Source organism: Cydia pomonella, chromosome 18, assembly GCF_033807575.1.
Source record: "Cydia pomonella isolate Wapato2018A chromosome 18, ilCydPomo1, whole genome shotgun sequence".
Classification (NCBI taxonomy): domain Eukaryota; kingdom Metazoa; phylum Arthropoda; class Insecta; order Lepidoptera; family Tortricidae; genus Cydia; species Cydia pomonella.
In genome coordinates, this window is record NC_084720.1 from 7,016,851 (window position 1) to 7,040,921 (window position 24,071).

The following is a 24,071-nucleotide window of genomic DNA, read 5'->3' on the forward strand; positions in this document are numbered from 1 at the left end:
AAAACAAAGAATAATCAATGACAAATCAAACTTTAGCAGCTCTATGGCTCTTGTTTATGGTAAAATGTTGCCAGTGTTTAAAATGTGATAATAAATACTTATTTTACAGGACAGGCATATACCATCCCATTACTGGTGCCTGTTCCATTATAGGGGTTTTAACTATTTGTCTATGTTACTTTCCTAAAATTTGGTTTCTCCAGGTATCTCATATGTATACTTACTTACCTAATGAATTTCGCGTCTTTATTTTATTCAGTTGAACAAAAAATTGTTGTTTAATACTGACAGACGCCAGGACAAAAAACTTATCGTAATGTTTAGGTGGACTGTGAATCGATTTGTTACGTTTATAAATTATAAAAAAAACATACATTGCTAGGTTCTTCTTATAGCAATTACACTTGAAGCTATTAAAACATCTCAGCACGCAAAAACCAGTACTTCGTAATTCTATACAAATTCTTTCCCACTTCAAACCTGCTTGGTGTACATTCAACTTACAATTCAGATTATGACTCGGTTATTAACATCATTGCAAATTACACTTTAACGTGCAAATAATAAGGTCGGGTATTGTCAAGGGTACGGATCATCGTTGTTATAACGTATGCAGTCATTATGAAAGGGCAGTCAGGTTGCGTACAAAGGCAGTCCCTAGACGGCGCGGCTTGTTATTTTTGGCGATGTTTTGCATAACGTAGGTTATGATCGAGGGCATGAAATATAAAGTAAACATTGTGCAAAAATGTTCGTATAAAAGACTTAGTTTATTCTTCCTATGTTTTTTATAGGATCCGTACCAAATATTCTTCACTTGAACAGATTTTTTAAGGTTCCGTAGTGTTCGAGGAATCCCTACAATTTCAACAGTCCTCTGTTTGTCTGTCACCTAAAGAGGGAATAATAGCTTTGCGATCCCAACGAAATAACGCAACTTTTTCTATGAAATTCCATTTCGGGAGAAAACTATTTCCACCAACAACCAAATCTTAACAAATCACTTTGATTTTGATGTCGATCGCTTCAGCACAATATTTTCTAGGTTTATAGGTTTAGGTTTTATGAAAAAAAAAAAAAATGACAGCAGAAACGTCTGCGAACGATGCTATTAAGCTTAGAATAAATTTAAAAGTGGAAACCCAACCTAAGGCAGTAATTTTTCCACTTTTTTTTGTTTTATAAATTTTGAATAAAAAGGAAAACCTATAAACCTAGTTTTTCATTGTGTCAATAACATACTAAAAATCATGGAGAATGGAAAATATTTAAAAGTGGAAAAACATTATCTCTTTTTATATCGACGAGTTGCTTTACTTCCCTCGTAATAAACGGCATTATTAATCACTTCCATTAAAAAAAAATCTTTTATTTTGCTTCAATCCCATTGTAGAGTAATAGTTGGATGATTCTTTCAAAAATATTGCTGGTCTTTCAAGACCATATTTCGATGCGATATTTAGTTTGCCCATGCAGAACCCTAAAAAGGATGTATCTACCGACGCACGTCCACAATGTCCGGCTTATATTTAAACACTGCATTATTGTCTCTGTCAATACGCAAACGGAATAACATTCGATACATTCCACTCTTTATTCTTTGATCAGAAGCCAGAAAACAGCTGACATTGAAAGATAAGAGGGGCATTTTTGTACAGTTCTAGTTGTAGTGGTCCGGTTCAATTGTTTTAATGTCCAGGAAGAGCTTGCTTTCGTTCCAGTTCTCCTGTAGGAAGAAGAAAGTGGTATTTATTATTATTCTTGTTAAATCTCACCTTTTGTGCATCCCAGCGTCGCAAATTCCAGTAAAATGGAAACGTTTTTGAAAAATCTATGCACAAACCGATACCTCCGAAGAATACTGAGGCACGTGCAAAATCAGGATTTTGCAGGGGAGCTGAGTTACAAAGGAACGTAAATTTGTTAATGTATTTCCGTAAAATTTTGGATTTGTTCTGACAAATCCTCTTAGATCCTCCTTCAACGCGCATGGTCGCTATCATTAGAGCCGAGAGAGAGTAATTTGAGTTTGAGAAAATTTTATTGTATAAGAAAAAGTATATTGCAAAATCACGTTTATACAGTTCGTCGTTTGCGGCTGCTGCAGCCGGACCTAATCTTGCAAAGCATAATTTCGATCGGCCTGAAAACTTGGCCACAAACGATTGCCACGGAAATTAGAACGGTTATCTAACGAATGAGGATGCGCGTTAATGATTTGTCAGCTTTTCAGATAACTACGATTTAATGATGTTTCTTGATGATTTATTTATACATATTATATGTATACTTTTACCCGTAGCCTGCAGGCGATTGTGGATGTAGGTCATACTTGTGACTATAAAGTGAATATAATAATTAGTATCCGACCGAAACATCTTTTTTTTTTGCCTAAACCGAAGGTTCCACTTGGGCTGTAGCTTCGGCCGAAACCGAAACTTTTGTAGACATGTTAAAATCGTTGGAAAATGTCATAAAACCGCTTTTAAATACATATTAAGACTGCGTCGACTGTCCGGTGGCGCCATTATTAGGGTAATTGTGTTTTCCAATAAACCTCCACCAATCAACCAATTAATTTTTGTATACAAAAATCAGTATATAAATATTGTTTTCCTAATTGTTCCCTAACTTTTGATCCTTTCACATTAGTTTAGTTTCATAGCACGAAGTACCATTTTGTAAGTTTAGGCCAGGCCAGAAGGTTCGGTCGTTTTTGGCCGAAACCCAAACTACGGCCGAAACATGATTTTTTGGCGGAAACCGAAACCGAAACTTCGGTCGGACACTCCCATACAATCGAAGTTTGAAAGAACATTCTGAAATTGCATGAAATTTGACATGAACATTGAAGTAACTTATATTTATGTTTGCTACAAGTTTTCGTTGCTAGAAATTGTAATACAAAGAGGCGAGTGGAAAATTACCAAAACTGTTTTTTTATGAGATCGTCACTTTGATTGTGTGGGAGCTTCTTTTTGGCAGCGGGTTCGTATGACTCTTAACGAATCGTTAGAGAATAGTGTGGACAAAGGTATTCTCAAGTTTAACCCACCCATTATGTAGGTATTCTTAAGTTGTACCCAAAAACGTTCCTTTTATTCTTTCTAGAATATCACAACAATCGGCGAGACGAGCACATCGACTCCAAAAAGCCAAGACACAGCCGAAGGAGGCGTCGCAGAATTAGTAGATTTGGAGCAAGAGCTCAGCTCTTTGAGGAGAGGATTGACGCAGGTTGAGGGCCTGACGCCGTCTACGGATCCTTTCGGGGACTCGTTTATAGTGCCGTCACAGGTTAGCATATACAAATGTATACGTGTATTATATACCTAGTATACCTACTAGTCCTTCGACTTTGAAAATCGAACAAGGAGGTTTTTTTACAAGTCTTTAGGCACTTCAAAAGAGCACGGGTACCCAAAGTTTCAACATGCCCTATATTTTCCTGCGAATCGAACTTTTGTAGAGAATGAAGACCTAAAGACACCTAGATACACTTGTCGAGCAAATCTTTACACGATGCAGCATAAAAATACGTATACATTATTTGCAGAAAGGTCTTCTGCCGCCGCCCCCCGGAGTCAGTACTACAGCGCGATCACGCTCCTCAGCATCCTCGTCCGCCTCCGCCTCCGCTACCGCTTCCGCTACTCCGTCAGCGACCGCTTCCGCGCCGCGCACCGTATTCAGTCCCAATAAGACGCAACTGCCTTTCGATCTACCACCGGAGTTGGAGCCGCCGGTGCCGCAACGGGTCGAGCCTGAAGCTCCGGTAAGTGTCAATGAAATGTGAACCTTATATGCAGTTATTAAATTCAAAATTAAAATGGCAGCGCTTTACCGCCTCGTGGATCGATAAACTACTAGCACGGCCATTGAAATTTAGAATTTAACTACTCTATAGATGGTTCAAATTCGTTTATTCTAGATTTCAGCTGCTTAAATCATACATTCGTTTCTAGTTTATAACCCCCATTTCATGGCTGCATTAGATATTAATTGCTAGTCTGCATGCCTCGGGGATTGATATCATCATCAGGATCAAGATGTTACAAATACTTCAATTTCCAATTTTCCATATAATGCCGCATCATTATAATATTTATAATACAGCCATCTCCATTTAACGCTCTTATACATCACTAGATGGTGCTGTTTTGTTATAACTTGATATTATTATAATGATTTTAATAATCCATTTCATATCGCATTTTTGGCTTCGTATTGCATGTAACTAACGTATTTTGACGTATGGTCCCGTAATCGCTAGTAACCCATCGTAGCTATCTGCATAGTAGTTAGAAATCAATGTCATTGTTTCCTTCATAATATCGCAAAATTGACTGAAATATATATTATAAAAATACACACAGCCATTGAACATCCCGAGACCCAGAAGTAGTTGTTTTGTTTTTGAATTCAAAAAAAGTTCAAAATAGATAGTCGAACATGTACAAAAATTTGTACGGGGGTCTCAGGAGGCTGACTATTTGAAATTGGTGAAGTGTCTACCATGTTTTTAGCTTGCCTGATTATAGTCAGAAACTATGAGTAATTTAGAAATTGTTTTATCTTACGGGTTTGAAGTTTTCAATAACTTTCCGCATGAAAACCACGTGAACTGTATTTTAAACATTATAGCAAAAAACCATTTCGCATAATATATATACATTTTATACATAATATTTATATTTTTTGCTACATCAATCATTCACCATTTAACATTTAGGCATTCGCCATCAAAACATCTGACCTCTCACACTTTGACAAAAATGTCGTATTCAGAAATTGACGGCCATACTTAGCATAAGTTAGACTTACTTATTGTCAATACATACGTAGTGAATAAGTTGCAGAATCATTTGTCGATTCAACTAAGTCTGTAGTGAATGTTTTGCAAAATGGTAACCAACATCTTTTTCCTGTTTAACTTACACTTTTAAAGTAAAACGTTTCCTACTTACGATCCCAAAAACAATGTTTCCCTTATGTTTAATATTTTTCCATACACGTCCTATTACTTTGCTCTAACTAGTTCAGTAAAGTAAAATCTAATTTCCAATACAACCGTATTTAGTACCAGCGCTGGGACCAATCTCTCGAACGTTATTAGACTAATAATAAATATTATTATACAGTCATATCTAATGTTTCCATGACAACACTGATAATTTTAGTCTAATACCGTTTGTGATGGTCCCTATAAACCGAGCCCCACACGAGTGCATGTCCCCTATAAATGTTGTCTGTGAATGTGCGCTTACCGCGACCTTCTCAATACTCCACGAAGCGAGTCCACCGAGTAGTACCCAGCACCGCCGTCTCTGTCGCTTCTCCGCCCAAAGATATTAGACTAATATTCTTAGTGTAGTGTCGTGAATCTCTGTTTCTATATCCGAAATACTAGATTGACAGAAAGAGAAACTAAAGAATATGTGGCTAAGCCCTCTACTGGCTGAAGCCAGATTCTTCTTTGGATTATGCGGCTAAAGTAAAGCCATAACTTTATGTCCACCCGGTATCGGTGGCACCTGTGACTATTTTTCGATACTGAATGTATGTAGTTCAATGTGTGTAATTTTTAACCCCCGACGCAAAAAAAACATGTGTATCTGTGTATCCTTGTGTTTGTTTGTGTTATACCAATTGAATTAACTAATCGAGTCAGATTTTCTGTAAAATATTTGTGATAAATATACTAACGACGGGTTCCTGATGTTGGCTGTGAGAATCCAGAATTTATCATTGGTTTCATTGTTAGGTATCTAACAAAATTGAATAATTGGAAGTAATTTAGTCTACTTTAGTCCCATTTAACAAAATACGCTGTAAAACGAATTATTCTTTGTGGCTAACCTCTCATAAAACTTCAAGAAATACGAAAATTCAACCATAAATGTCGTTTTAGAATTTGGGATGTAGAAACAGACATATCTACAAAATGACACCTATCCTATTACTATTAGCCTAATATTCAGAAACGGGCCGAATGACCCCAAACCTGTGTTACAGGTCCGGACATCGACGGCGCTCGGTTACGACGTATTCACCGAACTAGACCCCCTCGGCACAGGCCGGAGTAAACCTTACGTTGACAAAAAACTCTTCTTTCAGGAGCTCAAAAATCCGCCAAAGAAAGTGCTCAAAGACCTCGTTCCGACCACTCAATCTCTCCTAACTGAGATGTCAGAAAAAGAGTACGGTCAAAAGACTATGACGTCATTAACTCGGCATTCTGGTGGCACAGTTTCTATCGGACGACCGTTGTATTCCGCCGGGAATTTTTTCGCGCAAATCGATCCGTTCGAGGAGACAGATCCGTTTGACAGCACTGATCCTTTTTCGGACTCGTTTAAGGAGGATCCATTTACGAGTATGCAGGAGTTTCCTAAGCAGAGGCGGAACAAGAATTCGATCACGATGCGAGAGGAGTACGGTCGGAAGCTTGATAGAGCGGAGTTGCAATCGCAGCAAACGCAATTGCAATCGCAGTCGCAGCCGCAAACGCAGTCGCAAGTACAAACGGAGGTGAAGAATGTGTTCAATGGGCCGCTGCAGGTCACGCTGCCACCTGAACCCATTCCTAAGTCTCCTAGGCTACAAAGACAGGTATGGTACACTACACGTATGTAAATTCGAGCGTTTGTTCGTAATAATATTCGTAAAAGTGGCATTTTTGATGACGTTTCCACTTCTCTGATAGAACAGTAGGAAACATTTTCCAAATACGCGGAAATGACATCAAAATTAAGAGCAGATTTGTCGATAATGTGACCACGAAAGTGTTTTTTTTCTTCCTCTCAATCGGTTAAGTACATGTATTATTTGTATCAGTTATAATTATGCATTTATATTTTTACGCAGTTAAACTTTATTTTCGTTCTGGCGAAATGTTTTTAATTAGGTACTATAATGTTGTAAACATTTTTTACGAAACGATATCATCTGCATATACACCGTGTTTTTGAGGAATTCGTGAACTTCGGCGTATCGGTAAGTACGTTTAAGTAAATTAAATGGCATAGTTAATAAAAAATAAATTACTATTATTATTTTTATAAAAAGTAATTAAATGTTGCATATAGCGTTGTTGTAACACGGGCATTACATTGAACTAAACCAAACTACTTACGTTTAGTAGCAAATGTATGAACTCGCACTAAACACTTATCAATATGTAAACAGGCCCTAAGGCAAGTGTACACGCTCGTAAGGGCCTTATAAGATAAATATGAATGATTGAATATCTCCGAAATGGAGTTAATTAGAATAGGGTCTTTGAGAAAGTTACTTAATTTAAGCTCAGGGATGCACCCTCGAAATTAAAGGAAAAAAAAACACGGTGTATAGGTACGCCAATTCCATTATGCAAAATGTTGTGGCATGTATGGGACTGAGAGACACAACATGACACAAAAAAAAAGAGCAGTGACACATGAGTCACTGGTTAAAAATCTTAGTCCTATTTTTATGAACAAGATCGATCTTACCATCTATTTCTAACTTAACATTTACTCCATCGTCCTCAATCACTTTAAAAGGTCCTTTAAAAAGATTATCAAATTTTTTTCCAGTTTCTGACTTAATCAAAACTAGATCATCCTTTTTATAAGTCACTGAGTTAGATAACTTATCATAATATTTTTTTCGTAATTCCTTAGATTTTAACAAATTTTCCTTGGCATCCTTATGAGCTATTTGTAGTCTGTATTTTAATTCTAGAGCATAATTATCGGGATTATACAGTGGTTGTACAGTTTTAATCAGATTACTAGGGATTTGACATTTCTTTCCGAAAACCAATTCAAATGGGGTATACTTTGTAATTGAATGTACTGTTGTATTGTATGCAAAGCACCAGAACGGTAGCCAATCGCACCATGTGTCCGGGTGACCATCGCACTGAATTCTCATAAAAGCGGCTAAATGTTTGTGCATATTTTCCAAAGCACCTATCGATTGGTGGTGATAAGCGGTCGAATTAATCTTATTTATTTTTAGTAACTTACATACTTCTTCCATAGTGGATGACATAAACTCGGTACCTCGGTCCGTTGATATCATACCTGGAATACCGTATCTTAATATAAAATTACTAACTAGAGTTTTTGCTACGCTAATCGCATCCTTGCGTTGCAATGGGTAAGCTTCAATATATTTCGTTAGCTCGCATTGCAACGTTAGGATGTACTTATTACCTTCCGTATCGGTGTCTAGCGGTCCAAGCAAGTCGAGGTATATTTTCTCGAATGCTGACGACGCTGTTGTCGTGATAACCATAGGTTGTCGTATATTTTTAGAGTACTTTGTTATTTGACATTTACTGCATTTTTTCACGAAGTCTCTGACGTCACTCTCTAAAGTTGACCAATAATATTTAGACTTGATGTTACTAACCATTCGGCGAACGCCGGCATGTCCGCTGGTTGGTAGTAAATGATAGTCGTTAATGATAACTCGTCTCTCGTCTTTGTCATCTATTCGGATTATATTTCCTAGGATTTTTATTCGCGGTCCGGACCAGTCTTTCATCGTTTTTATTTCATTTAACAATGTTTTTATAAATAACGCGTTTTTATCATTTTTTATCATACATAACTCGTCTATATTTATATTTCTACAGAAATCACTCAACATATTCACAAATACGGCTCGCGTGAAATGAGACATATAGTTAAGGTTTATGTAGAGACGTTTTTTATCCCTTGCGTACGCGAAACAATCTTTTTCTCTAGTTATTAACTTATTTTTTCTTAATTTTCTTAACTCGTGTTCTGATTCAAACAACATTTCTATTGAGTCATTAGGTTTTCTTAATATTTCCGCAATTCTCGGCTGATCAGACCTTGAATTCTCGGGTATACTAAGATCTCCTACACTCTCGTCACACAACTCCTCCTCTTGCCTCAACTTTTTACTCTGTTTCCTTGTCATAACTGTAACTTGTTCGCTCATACTTTTTAATTCGTCGGACGAAATTGAAATTCTACTTAACGCGTCTGCCACTACGTTCGAACTTCCTTTTATGTATACTATTTTATAGTCATATCCCTCTAATTGCAATCTAAATTTAATTAATCTACTTGACGGATCCTTCATGCTGAATAGGTATAAGAGTGGTCTGTGGTCCGTCATTATTGTGAACTGTTTTCCAAATAAATAAGGTCTAAAATAGCGTACACTCCAGACGATTGCTAAAAGATCCTTTTGAACGACAGGGTAATTTAACTCGGCTTTATTCAAGGGTCTACTAGCATAAGCTATAGGTCTCTGATCTTTGTTACATAGTACCGAACCGATTGACCTTGAGGATGCATCTGTTTTCAAAATGTACTCATTTTCTGATGAAAAATCTGGGTATTGTAAGATAGGGGGAGTAATAAGTTTCTCTTTCAATTTATTAAACGAATTTTGGCATTCCTCTGTCCATTGAAATGGTATATTTTTCCTACATAATTTGTTCAATGGTAATGTTATTTCTGCGAAATTTGGAATAAATTTCCTATAGTAGTTGCAAAAGGCTACGAATCTCCTAACTTCATCACTGTTTGTTGGTGTTGGGTAATTCTCTAAAACTTTAGTTTTTTGCGGATCTGGTAACACGCCTTCCGCTGATACTACATGCCCTAAATAAAGTAGTTGTTTTTTCAGAAAATCACATTTTTGGGGGTTTACTCTCAAGTTGACCTTACGTAATCTTTCTAATACGTCGATTAAGTTTCTATTGTGTTGGTCCATGTTTCTGCCGAAAACAACTAGATCGTCCATGTAAATAAAACACTTTTCATATGAAAGTCCTGACATTGCTATTGACATTACCCGGGAAAATGCACTGGCACTGATTTTGAGGCCGATTGGGAGCCTTTTCATACGGAATTGACCTTGACCTGATGAAAACGAAGTTATATTCTTACTGTCTTCGTCCAATGCTGTTTGATAATAAGACTGCTGTAAATCAAGATGGCTAAAATATATTGCACCTGACAGAGAATCTAAAATATCGGTAATATTTGGCAGTGGAAATTTGTCGTCCTGGATAACATTGTTTACTTTTCGGTAGTCGATGACTAAACGCCATTTCTTTGTATTGTTGTCAGACTTTTTCGGTACTAATAGTATCGGACCATTCCAATCGCTTTTAGATTCTTCAATTATATCGTCTTTAATCATTTGATCGACCTGCCTATTAACCTCCGATTTCATTGACGCTGGCAACCTATACGGTTTCGTATATATGGGTTTCGTGTCCGGTTTCACAGTGATACTCTGGGTCGATACATTCGTAGTTCCTAATTTATCCCCATCTAAATAAAAAACATCGGCGTATTTGGCACATATTGACTCTATAAGTTTTCTGTCTTCGTCATTTAAATGATTTAACTTCAAAGACGACAATAACCTTTTAACCCTTTCTACTCCGTTGTCGCATTTTTGAAAGTTACAAATGTTATAATCACTCAAATTATCTAAAATAGGTTCAAAAATAGGTAATTTTATGTTTTCGTCACTTGTATTTAAAATTCGCACTGGTATTCTACTTTGCTTAACTCTACTTATACTTCCCGCCAAAAATACATTTTCGGCCAATTTTTCGGAGTTTATAACGTAATCCTTTCCTAAATCGAATGATTTTACTTTAATTAAATGTATAGACTCACTTCTCGCTGGCAAAGATAAACAAGTTTCGTTTTCATTACTTCTTTGTATTCGTAACACACACCTTTGATTTCCATAATGCAAAGTAAGCTCGTCCTTTGTTAAGTCTATGATCGCATTATAAGTTCGCATGAAGTCTAAACCAAGTACTCCGTCCGCATGACACGGCATATCCTGATCTTGCAAAATGTGAAACCTATGCCTAATCTGTATCGTATTTCCGTCATGTAAAGTCACGTCCGCCACTTGTTTACTAGTAATACTGCCACCTACTCCTGATATAATAGTACCCTTCTCATATATCTGCGATTCTGTGGGAACGTTACTTTGTTGTAAAATTGATATACTTGCGCCATTGTCAATCATAAGAATAAGATTTTTTCCACCTACAGTAAAATTTACATAGTCTAATCCGTCACATATAGTTAAAACTTTATGCTCGAAAAAACTGAACTCTGTCTGTCTCGTCACTTGTCGAACTATGAGGGGTCTGCGGCTCGTGTGTATATGTATACACGTTTCCGCGGTGTCCACGACTCCTGCGAGTACTGGGATGTCCCCTAAAATTCGTACGTTGTCCACGGCCCCTGTGAAAATTATTACTAGGTACAGTACCTCTATTAGTGGGATAGCGTGGTATCCATGGGCTGTGGTAGGCTCTGGCTCGATTGGGTTGGTAGCTGGTGGGCCCGCGCCCACGCCAGCCGTAGCGCTGTGGCTGCTGGAAACCTCTTCTGTAGCCGTAGTTCATGTTCATGACTACTGGCTCGGGCTGGGGTCGCGCCAGCTCCTCGTCTTGGGCAGCTCTGACAGCTTCTTTTAATTCTGTGTATTCTCGGGCTGCTAAAATGGTACTAAGACGGCGGTTCCTCAAACCGTCCGTGAATTTCTTTATAGCTAAGGACTCGTTGATTGGTCTAAGGACATCGCGCGCCTCGGGCTTCCCGTCGGCTTGCGCTATCGTTAGGCCAATGAACAACTCCTCGATCTTATCACCATATTGAGTAATAGACATATCGCGCTGTGTAATGTTATTTAATTGTTCAAGTAAAGAGACTGCGGATTTCTTCGGCAACAAATATTTTTGTAGATCAGTCACTAAATCGACAACAGTTTCATAACTCGATTTAAGTTTTAGTTGCGCAATTTTATTAATTCTTGTTTTAAGGACAAATGAAATGAGTATTTTTTTCTCGCAACTTTCGTTCAATATACTGTCTAGCATTTCAATACCGGAGATCATTTTTTCCACGGTCTCCTCCTTGCCGTCCAAAATAGGTATTAAGCTGTTCGCTTCCTTTATTTCGAATTTTTTCTCCATTTTAATTGGTTTTTCGGTTACACACTCTAAGACTTTATATTGTAAAATTTTACTATAAGCTTTATCTATTTTTCCACATAATAATTCTAAAATATAACACTCCTCGGACTCAGACAGATCATCTAAATTAACAGAAGTGATTAAAAATCGATAGTCCTCATATATCAACTGTGCATTGTCAATTTTTTCCTGACCTTGTTTTAGTTGCCTTCTAGCCTCGCCTAATTTTCGTAGGTATATGCGTATATTTTCTAACTTATTATATATAGTCTGTAATTCTAAATTCATACCCTTAACATTTCCGACGCTTTTCACTCCCGACACTTTTCACTTCACACACACACTATACGTAGAACGCCGCGCTTTCATCCACCGCTTATGCGCCTTCCTCCTCGTCGTCCTTGGCCGGAACTGACTTCCTCATGGACAGCCTAGCTTGCAATCGTGCCCAAACTTCTCTCCTGACTTCTTTGTGTATGTATTTTTGCTGTGTCTTCTTGAAAAACTTGTACAGGACGCAGCAACCGATGAGGGCGAGTACGACGAAAAGAACGCTTATAAGGATGTTATTGACCTTTGTGTGATGCTCGCTCGTGCCCGTCGCATCATTCGATCCAACCGCATTCTGGGTGATCACAACCTCTTTTTCCTCCTGTTTGTTGTATCCTTGCCCCATCACGCCTGAGTTACTGTATTTTTTTACACGAAAATTGTCCATAATCGTATTAATAGTCTGCAGTACTGTCGCTTACGCAGCCCATATTGTAATAATCACGCTAACACTGAGGCGGCGAAAACGCTGACACCAACATCGTGCGGCCCGCGCTCGAGGTCACGGTCGCCATGTGGCATGTATGGGACTGAGAGGTGAAATCAAACACAAGTGCTTACTCGCGAGCGTCTGTATTGTAACTAACTCAATGTACATCGTCAACTTATGTATATCTATATCTTACACTACTACACACACCTCAATGTATTCTATAAATTTACAGAGCAATACAGTGTAACCAATTAAAAACGAAAAATAAATATGTCTGCTAGACACTATTATAAAACTCTCTGATATTTCACTCTTAACCGAGTCTTAATACTATAGAAGCTTTGCTTTAGCCTTGTAGCCCCTGGTTTAAGACTTGATCGAAACCAATCCACACTTAATAATTTTCCAGAACACCGACACAAGCACAATCCGGCAGCGTCCCCAGCCCAGTTCGAAACTAAACGCAGACAGCGCGTCCCCCCCGCCCCCCCTGCCTCCGAAGAAGGTCGGCGAGCTCGGCGCGGCGCGCCCGCCGCCGCGGCCCCCGCAGCTCGAGGACGAGGGCCCGCCGCTGCCGCGCCCGGCTAGGAAGAGGGAACCTCTGGTAGGTGTTATGACTGTTATGAGGTCTTCGAACCTTTGAGGCCCAGACTTACGCTTCTATCGAAGTTTTTGAACATTTCGCTGACTGAATTGGATAAGATTTGATATGAGCAGACATAGGAATCAGTGGGGCAAAATTGTTTGACAAGTAGGGAGTTCCTTTATCGATAAACTCAACTATCGAGGCTAGTTCTATATATTGATCACTCAATGGTTTGCTTGTAAGAATATGATTTTATTAAGAGTTAAAAAAATAATTAAATAATAACTCAATGTACTCTTCTTCGTTTTTAAGACAAGACAAGACAATTTTATAATTTTACTCATCCCAATTTTTTTCTTCGCGAATGTCCCATTTACTATTGTTAAAGTAAACGATTATTTTTTTTACTCTTAATAAAATCATATTCTTACAAGCAAACCATTGAGTGATCAATATATAGAACTAGCCTCGATAGTTGAGTTTATCGATACAGGAACTCCCTACTTGTCAAACAATTTTGCCCCGCGGATTCCTATGTCTGGATCTGGATATGAGATATTAAAAAATACTCATAAAGCAATGAATGTTTGCAGGCGGACCGCAGCATGAAGCCGCGTCTATCATCAGCAGCCACAACTAGTAGCGAGGACGAGTATCTGTCGCCCGCGCCGCCTCCCCTGCCTGCCGCACGTCGGTTCGACATCACCCTCAGTCAGCTACTCACTTGCAGTATGGAAGAGCTAGCTCACAGGTATTTTACGCTTTTCTCCTTCGAGCAACACCGGCTTCCGACACGTCGGAAGGGGGGAGCCTAAGCGATATCTTACCGAACAAATCATTTTGCCATTTTTTGCGGGAGGAAACGTGCACACAGTTGCACTTCTCACTCACTACATACAAAATCCAATCTGTAATGACGACACAAATGCATAGAAAATGACATACGTCAAAGACAAATCTTGCACACCTGGATCTCATTTTGTGTACGGACGAGTCACAACATGCACCGCCACAGACACAGTTGTACCTACGCTTCGGCAGAGGGGAAATAGTATATATAGTATATAGTACGAGGTATTTGACCCAACTTTTAACTTTGAAATATTTGTAGAATAATACAACGTGCATTTATTATTTTATATTTTAGTGTTACTTAAAACACAATGTTTTCAGGTTAAGAGTTCCAGCGGCGACGTTGTCGTCCATGACCCTACCTCAACTCACGGATTACCTCCGGTCCTACCTCGCTGCTGACAATGATAGAGCGGTAACTTATCTCATAAATTAGTACATACTGAAAAAATATCTACGAATATCTAAATCTATGGAAACCTTTGACAAAAAAAATACGGTGCCACTTTTTGAGTGCATCATTTAATGAATTACACTCTTACTAACACTATGTCAAATTCTTCACTATTTTATTTAGTCAACAGAACACCAAGAGCTCAAAAAACTTGTAGGACATGATTATCCACTCTTTTGTTCCAGTGTAGGTACATATGACATTTTTTTTCTTTACAGCATATCCACATAGAACCTTCACAATCAGATAAAGACAAAGAAAGACCTCCGCTTTCCATAGCGATGTCGACCACAATATCCGACAAACCCCCTCCAACGACCTCATCAGTTACATCCATAGCGTCCGAGTTCAAGCCGCAGTTCGAAGACAACTTCGCTCCTACAGAAACGGGCGAATTCGTCGCGAACTTCGACGATTTCGACAAGAAAGCGAACCCTAGCTACGACCGATATGCCGCTTTTAGAGAAATACAAGAACAAGAACTGCAAGCTAAATCCATATTAGATCCTATTGACGATAATAACGCCGAAGAAGCTAAACAGGACTCTGATGAAAAAGAAGAATTAGCAGCAATAAACGATATAATGATAGCCAATCAAGAAGAAGTGAAGGAAAACAATCGTAGCCCCCTGAAAACGCTAGACGAACTAACGTTAGATTCTTTCAATATGTTCAGACAATCCGTCAGTCCAAAACCGACTCAAATCGACGCGAAAATCGAAGACATAAAATCAGTTATGAAGAATTTGCAATTGGAACAGTCCAGAAGATCAGTATCGCCTAGAGACAATAACACAGAAGTAAAAGTTGAAGATAATAACGATAGATATGCGGCGTTACGTGAAATAACTATAACAGAGCCCCAAGACGAATTTGAGTCATTACCACCCGAAGCGCCTAAAGAGCGAAAGCGATCTGATGAGAAATCAGATGGATTCGATAACAGTGACTTCTTCGACTGTATTGACAACAGCAGTCTGTCCTTTTCGCACGTGGAGGAAGCGTTCAGGAAGAGTCCAGTGGTGAAAGAGAAGGAAGAGGTGAAAGAGAAGCCGGTAGAGCTGGCGCCTGTGAGGGATCTGCAGCCGCCTCAGAGGCTGTCTACGGGGTCGATTAGCGATGTGGCTAGCGGGTCTTCCCCGGATACTAAAGGTAAGAATAACTGTGATGACAACAGTAGTCTGTTCTCGCACGTGGAGGAAGCGTTCAGGAAGAGTCCGGTGATGAAAGAGAAGGACGAGGTGAAGGAAATGACGGTGGAGCTGACGCCTGTAAGAGACCTGCAGCAGCCGCAGAGGGTCTATGGGGTCGATTAGCGATTCGATACCAAAGACACTATACCGGCTTTGAATGCACGCTCCATATGACAAACAATTTTGATTGGAGTACTTAATTAAGGGTCTATTTTCGCAGAAAAATGCGTGTCGCGCGGTGCCGGCCGCTCCGGGCGCTGGGCCGTGCTCGGCGCCGGAGCCTCGCCGTGGTCGTCGGACTCGCGCGACTCGGAGCCGCGGCACGCGTGGCGCGACTCGCGCCGCCGCCGCCACCACAGCCCGCCGCCGTCCGGGCCCGGTGCGTACTGTAGTCGTTAGCCGGACCCTGTGTCCCGGAGCCTCGCCGTGGTCGTCGGACTCGCGCGACTCGGAGCCGCGGCACGCGTGGCGCGACTCGCGCCGCCGCCGCCACCACAGCCCGCCGCCGTCCGGGCCCGGTGCGTACTGTAGTCGTTAGCCGGACCCTGTGTCCCGGAGCCTCGCCGTGGTCGTCGGACTCGCGCGACTCGGAGCCGCGGCACGCGTGGCGCGACTCGCGCCGCCGCCGCCACCACAGCCCGCCGCCGTCCGGGCCCGGTGCGTACTGTAGTCGTTAGCCGGACCCTGTGTCCCGGAGCCTCGCCGTGGTCGTCGGACTCGCGCGACTCGGAGCCGCGGCACGCGTGGCGCGACTCGCGCCGCCGCCGCCACCACAGCCCGCCGCCGTCCGGGCCCGGTGCGTACTGTAGTCGTTAGCCGGACCCTGTGTCCCGGAGCCTCGCCGTGGTCGTCGGACTCGCGCGACTCGGAGCCGCGGCACGCGTGGCGCGACTCGCGCCGCCGCCGCCACCACAGCCCGCCGCCGTCCGGGCCCGGTGCGTACTGTAGTCGTTAGCCGGACCCTGTGTCCCGGAGCCTCGCCGTGGTCGTCGGACTCGCGCGACTCGGAGCCGCGGCACGCGTGGCGCGACTCGCGCCGCCGCCGCCACCACAGCCCGCCGCCGTCCGGGCCCGGTGCGTACTGTAGTCGTTAGCCGGACCCTGTGTCCCGGAGCCTCGCCGTGGTCGTCGGACTCGCGCGACTCGGAGCCGCGGCACGCGTGGCGCGACTCGCGCCGCCGCCGCCACCACAGCCCGCCGCCGTCCGGGCCCGGTGCGTACTGTAGTCGTTAGCCGGACCCTGTGTCCCGGAGCCTCGCCGTGGTCGTCGGACTCGCGCGACTCGGAGCCGCGGCACGCGTGGCGCGACTCGCGCCGCCGCCGCCACCACAGCCCGCCGCCGTCCGGGCCCGGTGCGTACTGTAGTCGTTAGCCGGACCCTGTGTCCCGGAGCCTCGCCGTGGTCGTCGGACTCGCGCGACTCGGAGCCGCGGCACGCGTGGCGCGACTCGCGCCGCCGCCGCCACCACAGCCCGCCGCCGTCCGGGCCCGGTGCGTACTGTAGTCGTTAGCCGGACCCTGTGTCCCGGAGCCTCGCCGTGGTCGTCGGACTCGCGCGACTCGGAGCCGCGGCACGCGTGGCGCGACTCGCGCCGCCGCCGCCACCACAGCCCGCCGCCGTCCGGGCCCGGTGCGTACTGTAGTCGTTAGCCGGACCCTGTGTCCCGGAGCCTCGCCGTGGTCGTCGGACTCGCGCGACTCGGAGCCGCGGCACGCGTGGCGCGACTCGCGCCGCCGCCGCCACCACAGCCCGCCGCCGTCCGGGCCCGGTGCGTACTGTAGTCGTTAGCCGGACCCTGTGTCCCGGAGCCTCGCCGTGGTCGTCGGACTCGCGCGACTCGGAGCCGCGGCACGCGTGGCGCGACTCGCGCCGCCGCCGCCACCACAGCCCGCCGCCGTCCGGGCCCGGTGCGTACTGTAGTCGTTAGCCGGACCCTGTGTCCCGGAGCCTCGCCGTGGTCGTCGGACTCGCGCGACTCGGAGCCGCGGCACGCGTGGCGCGACTCGCGCCGCCGCCGCCACCACAGCCCGCCGCCGTCCGGGCCCGGTGCGTACTGTAGTCGTTAGCCGGACCCTGTGTCCCGGAGCCTCGCCGTGGTCGTCGGACTCGCGCGACTCGGAGCCGCGGCACGCGTGGCGCGACTCGCGCCGCCGCCGCCACCACAGCCCGCCGCCGTCCGGGCCCGGTGCGTACTGTAGTCGTTAGCCGGACCCTGTGTCCCGGAGCCTCGCCGTGGTCGTCGGACTCGCGCGACTCGGAGCCGCGGCACGCGTGGCGCGACTCGCGCCGCCGCCGCCACCACAGCCCGCCGCCGTCCGGGCCCGGTGCGTACTGTAGTCGTTAGCCGGACCCTGTGTCCCGGAGCCTCGCCGTGGTCGTCGGACTCGCGCGACTCGGAGCCGCGGCACGCGTGGCGCGACTCGCGCCGCCGCCGCCACCACAGCCCGCCGCCGTCCGGGCCCGGTGCGTACTGTAGTCGTTAGCCGGACCCTGTGTCCCGGAGCCTCGCCGTGGTCGTCGGACTCGCGCGACTCGGAGCCGCGGCACGCGTGGCGCGACTCGCGCCGCCGCCGCCACCACAGCCCGCCGCCGTCCGGGCCCGGTGCGTACTGTAGTCGTTAGCCGGACCCTGTGTCCCGGAGCCTCGCCGTGGTCGTCGGACTCGCGCGACTCGGAGCCGCGGCACGCGTGGCGCGACTCGCGCCGCCGCCGCCACCACAGCCCGCCGCCGTCCGGGCCCGGTGCGTACTGTAGTCGTTAGCCGGACCCTGTGTCCCGGAGCCTCGCCGTGGTCGTCGGACTCGCGCGACTCGGAGCCGCGGCACGCGTGGCGCGACTCGCGCCGCCGCCGCCACCACAGCCCGCCGCCGTCCGGGCCCGGTGCGTACTGTAGTCGTTAGCCGGACCCTGTGTCCCGGAGCCTCGCCGTGGTCGTCGGACTCGCGCGACTCGGAGCCGCGGCACGCGTGGCGCGACTCGCGCCGCCGCCGCCACCACAGCCCGCCGCCGTCCGGGCCCGGTGCGTACTGTATTCCGTAGCCGGACCCGCCGTAAGATCTCCATAAAGACAGCTTTCAACTCTACTTCCACTATCGCGTAGAGGGCCTCGATCTGACTGCGTCCTCGCGCGATCGCGGTTCCGAGCGGCCTTCTAGCCTTTTAACTTAGTTCCTAGGTTTTACAACTATTTGCCTCGCCCACTGACACGTTCACATTGACTGATCCGATGTCGGATGATCCTTGGAGGAAGCAGCTGCTATTAAGTGCTTTCTTTTTTGATTTAAGGTTATCTCTTGAACAATAAAAAATTAATAAATAAATATAAAAAGACGCTATTTAAAAAATTTACTTCATTGTGGGATGCGACTCAACTCTGCTATCATAGATGAAAGACGGGTATACGGGGTCGCATATACTCTCCAGAATAGAAAGTATCGAAAGTGATTTAATAACAATTCATTGTGGTCGTATTCGGCATTCGATATCGGATCGGATGATGTGAAAACGCTCTACGCTGTACCGAGTACTAATTGAGTGTCATGATAGGGAGGGACAAATAGATTATCGTGTCCTTCCGCTGTCAAACATGTTTGCTAAGTGAGTATTCTGTACACGATACTATTATGTGCCACGAGGAAGGAAGAGTTGATTTTATTTTAATTAATACAATTATATTCCAATTGGAATTTTTTTCTATTTCATCAAAATACTATAAGCAGGACCACGAGTCTTTGGAGGATATGAAGGCTAAAATACTGATCATATCCATGTTGTTACAGTGCAAACGTCGTCATCGTCGCGTGACGTGTCTCCGTGGGACGAGGAGCCCCCTCCGAGCCGCCTGCAGCGGCCTCCGCATCGCGACAGGGAATCTAGGTATGCTGGTAAATTATTGTCAGATTTAGTAATAGCACAATTATAGCATTCATTTAAACTAAAATGACCTATTCCACAATCCACTTAACGATTTGTTGAACTCCCCACCAACCAAATGATCAACATAGACGGCTAAAAGTGGTTAAGGTAGACTCCACGGTAAGATATCATGCATATATATATGAAGCGCTCAAGTAACTACAAAAAACCCTCTTAGGCTCCCCAACCATTAAAATAATAGTACATTACTATAGAGGCCGGGAAACGTAGGGTTGCAGGCCAAGTAGATATATACGGCTGAGCGTAGCAAAGCCGGATAGAGATACGCGGCCGGTAACCCCGTTTCTCGCCGAGATATGTATAGTGCTTTTCTCAAACTTGCAATTAAAACAAATAATTGTAGTCAATTTTTTTTGTGGCGACCTACTCGGCTCGCCACTCTACCAGCGCTGTACAACCTTACGCGCGTAAGTCCGCGCGCCTGCGCGATGCGCCACCGCCGATGCTTAGCAACGAATATGCACAACAAATCACCGTACCAAGCTAACTGAAGCTAGTTGATGGTTGGATGCCAAGACGTTGTGTCACAATTTGACGTTAAAAAACAAAAGAAGGTTGCTTTACAGTCCTAGGTGTGTAAGGCAGTATGAAATTCCTTTACATATCATCTTCACTCATCGCACCTGATATGTAGTATTTCCGGACCTAATTTGACGTAAGACATGTCATCATTTCATAGCAAGTTTGAGAAAAATAATGTACCTATATCGTCTTTTTCCAGGCACAACTCATCGCAAGGCTCAAGAGAATGCCTAGACTCCGGCAGCGGGCGAGAGAAGGACAAAATACGAGACAAAAGAGACAGCCGCGACAGAGACAGAGATCTCAGCAGAGAGGGACGGGAGTCTCGAAGGGATTCGGGCAGCGGTCGGGATCGCCGTGACGTTAGCAAAGATCGTGACCATAGAGACCATAGAGATCGGCATCGGAGGAGTAGAGGTGAGTTTACTATGAAGATTAATATAATTAAAAATTTAGTTTACTATTAAGACTAAAATAATTTACAGGGTTAAAAAAACATACAGGTTCATATTCAGGGTTGGATCCTCTTCATAACTAAATATCGATAAGGTTGCATGTTTATTCGATTACAAAGGCTGAAGCCCTTTTGCTGGTCTACTACTCTAACTTCCACCGATGAACAGCTGCCAGAGGCTCAGATCTATAAGATGTCGCATCGAATGATGATCCCGATGACAGTCCATTTTTATATGAAGCAGCTGTCACGTTTCTTTCTTTCAGATAGGGAAAACGATACGTGGGACAGAGACAGAACGTATAGCAGAGAGAGAGAGCGAGACAGGACGTATAGCAGAGAACGGCCGAAGGATTACAGGGATAAAGAAAGGGACAGACATAGGAAGCCGCGGCATTCGTATGATGAGGAGGAAGAGTAAGTCATTGTCTTTTTTTCTACGTAATAAAATTAGATACGAATTAAATATAGTTTTAATAAATCTCGAAAATTACTTTCTGAGGGTTTCTCTTAGCAATTAGATTTAAATAACTAGTGTTTTCGGCGGAAAGCTACACTTGCACTTTTTAAAGCAAAAAAAAAATGGCAGTACATCAAACTAATTTTATACGAAATGAATTATATAAAAATATCTTAAGACAAGTTGCTTGCATTCAATTTTTTTTTTTCACCATTCTTTAGAAAAGCACTAATTTACTCGGCCGGAATGACATTTGCCGGCTTGGTGTTAAACGGATTCCCAAGGTTGTCCGTATAAACCAAAGAGAATTGATGGTAATTGAGAGGTAAAGTCTAAGAAAAAAATGTGCTCCTTAGTTTGACATCCAAAACAGATGGCGTTGTACTGCGCCATATGTTTTGCGGTTACTGATTTGTCAAACGTCAACTTTTCACCATCAGAGTTTCGGCAAAATGTATGGAGATTTTATTTTATTTTATTTATTTATTCTATAAAATATCTTACATTGAACAGAAAAGTGCCGTGAAATCCTATGGGGTTTGTATCCACACTCCATTCGTGGATACGTTTAAAATTACAAATTGTTGTGATACATAGGATAAATATAAATTATATAAAAAGCGGCCAAGTGCGAGTCGGAATCGCCCATGAAGGGTTCCTTTATGACGTATTAAAAAAAACTACTTGCTAGATCTCGATCAACATTTTACTACTTTGGACACACATTTAACCACTTCGGTAGTGTCTCTCGCGCAAACTATTCAGTTTAGAAAAAAATGATATTAGAAACCTAAATATCATTTTTGAAGACCTATCCATAGATACCCCACACGTATGGGTTTGATGGAAAAAAAAAAATTTTTATGACTTATTAAAAAAACTACTTACTAGATCTCGTTCAAACCAATTTTCGGTGGAAGTTTGCATCGTAATGTAAATTATATTTTTTTTTAGATTTTTCATTCTGTTATTTTAGAAGTTACAGAGAGGGGGGGGGGGGGGCACATTTTTTCACTTTGGCAGTGTCTCTCGCGCAAACTATTCACTTTAGAAAAAAATTATATTAGGAACCTAAATATCATTTTTGAAGACCTATCCATAGATACCCCACACGTATGGGTTTGACGAAAAAAAAATTTTTTTTTAATTTTATGACGTATTAAAAAAAAACTACTCACTAGATCTCGTTTAAACTAATTTTCGGTGGAAGTTTGCATCGTAATGTATATCATATATTTTTTTTAGATTATTCATTCTGTTATTTTAGAAGTTACAGGGGGGGGGACACTTTTTTTCACTTTGGCAGTGTCTCTCGCGCAAACTATTCACTTTAGAAAAAAATTATATTAGGAACCTAAATATCATTTTTGAAGACCTATCCATAGATACCCCACACGTATGGGTTTGACGAAAAAAAAATTTTTTTTTAATTTTATGACGTATTAAAAAAAAACTACTCACTAGATCTCGTTTAAACTAATTTTCGGTGGAAGTTTGCATCGTAATGTATATCATATATTTTTTTTAGATTATTCATTCTGTTATTTTAGAAGTTACAGGGGGGGGACACTTTTTTTCACTTTGGAAGGTTCTCTCGCGCAAACTATTCAGTTTAGAAAAAAATGATATTAGAAACCTTAATATCATTTTTGAAGACCTATCCATAGATACCCCACATGTATGGGTTTGACGAAAAAAAAATTTTTCTTTAAATTTCATGACGTATTAAAAAAAAAATACTTACTAGATCTCGTTCAAACCAATTTCCGGTGGAAGTTTACATGGCAATGTATATCATATATTTTTTTTAGATTTTTCATTCTGTTATTTTAGAAGTTACGGGGGGGGGGGGGGACACATTTTACCACTTTGGAAGTGTCTCTCGCGCAAACTATTCATTTTAGAAAAAAAATATATTAGAAACCTCAATATCATTTTTGAAGACCTATCCATGGATACCCCACACGTATGGGTTTAATGAAAAAAGATTTTTTGAGTTTCAGTTCTAAGTATGGGGAACCCCCAAAATTTATTGTTTTTTTTTCTATTTTTGTGTGAAAATCTTAATGCGGTTCATAGAATACATCCACTTACTATGTTTGAACAGTACAGCTCTTATAGTTTCGGAAAAAAGTGGCTGTGACAGAATCGGACAGACAGACGGACATGACGAATCTATAAGGGTTCCGTTTTTTGCCGTTTGGCTACGGAACCCTAAAAATGAGATTAGTTAAGTACAACAAATACATCGGCGGGTATAACTAAGTATCTCATACTAAAGTAGACACACAATCCGGCCGGGCATTCCTTATCATCGCTGATGTAAAGCGCCATCTCGTTTACCTGTCAGATTCGAAGCACGAAATTGACTTAGATTTTACCCATCTTACTGAATCAATGTATTTTTGGTATAAACTTGACACTCGCGCCTGCAATATTTCATACTTCAACAGTAATGTACTATTAAGTTGTGAAATAAATTGATTTTTCAGTTACAGCGACGGTTGCGGGTCTGGCAGGTCGTCTCCCAGGGGCTGGGGCTCCGACCAGCGGTGGCGAAGCAACGGTAAGTGGTACTTATTCACACAATTATCAAATTCAATAAACTCATATCCAGGATTAGATGGGATTTACTGATAGCCGACTGCCTGGCTCATACAGTCTGCACTTATCCTAACCTAACAACCTTGGTTTTGAGATAGACAGCGGCTTCACCTGGGGAGGTCATATAGATAAAACGTGTGTAAAACTGGCAATTGCTTGTTATGCCTTAAAAAGACTGGCACGAATACTCCCAACTGAGATGGTCCGGGCCTGTTATTTTGCATCGGTCCATGCACACCTGCAATACGGGATCGAGTTGTGGGCAG

At 43.2% G+C, this 24,071-nt stretch overlaps 2 protein-coding genes across 6 annotated transcripts in view; one reads left to right on the forward strand and one right to left on the reverse strand.

Annotated features, from left to right (window-relative positions):
- Positions 1–24,071, forward strand: part of LOC133527995 (protein disabled) — a 44,097-nt gene that overhangs the window by 12,861 nt on the left and 7,165 nt on the right. For 4 of the 5 annotated variants that reach the window (XM_061865229.1, XM_061865230.1, XM_061865232.1 and 1 more), the window contains 11 exons: positions 3,112–3,297; positions 3,557–3,775; positions 6,016–6,612; positions 13,153–13,347; positions 13,923–14,080; positions 14,503–14,596; positions 14,854–15,787; positions 19,609–19,705; positions 20,487–20,704; positions 21,008–21,158; positions 23,694–23,767. In XM_061865229.1, coding sequence (XP_061721213.1) covers positions 3,112–3,297; positions 3,557–3,775; positions 6,016–6,612; positions 13,153–13,347; positions 13,923–14,080; positions 14,503–14,596; positions 14,854–15,787; positions 19,609–19,705; positions 20,487–20,704; positions 21,008–21,158; positions 23,694–23,767 — 2,923 coding nt within the window. The remainder of the gene's footprint in view (positions 1–3,111; positions 3,298–3,556; positions 3,776–6,015; positions 6,613–13,152; positions 13,348–13,922; positions 14,081–14,502; positions 14,597–14,853; positions 15,788–19,608; positions 19,706–20,486; positions 20,705–21,007; positions 21,159–23,693; positions 23,768–24,071) is intronic. The other variant, XM_061865233.1, reaches the window with a different exon arrangement.
- LOC133527996 (uncharacterized) overlaps positions 1,674–24,071 on the reverse strand; it is a 37,233-nt gene continuing 14,835 nt past the window's right edge. The window contains exon 4 of the mRNA XM_061865237.1: positions 1,674–1,726. Within this exon, the coding sequence (XP_061721221.1) occupies positions 1,689–1,726 (38 nt within the window). The 3' untranslated portion in view covers positions 1,674–1,688. The remainder of the gene's footprint in view (positions 1,727–24,071) is intronic.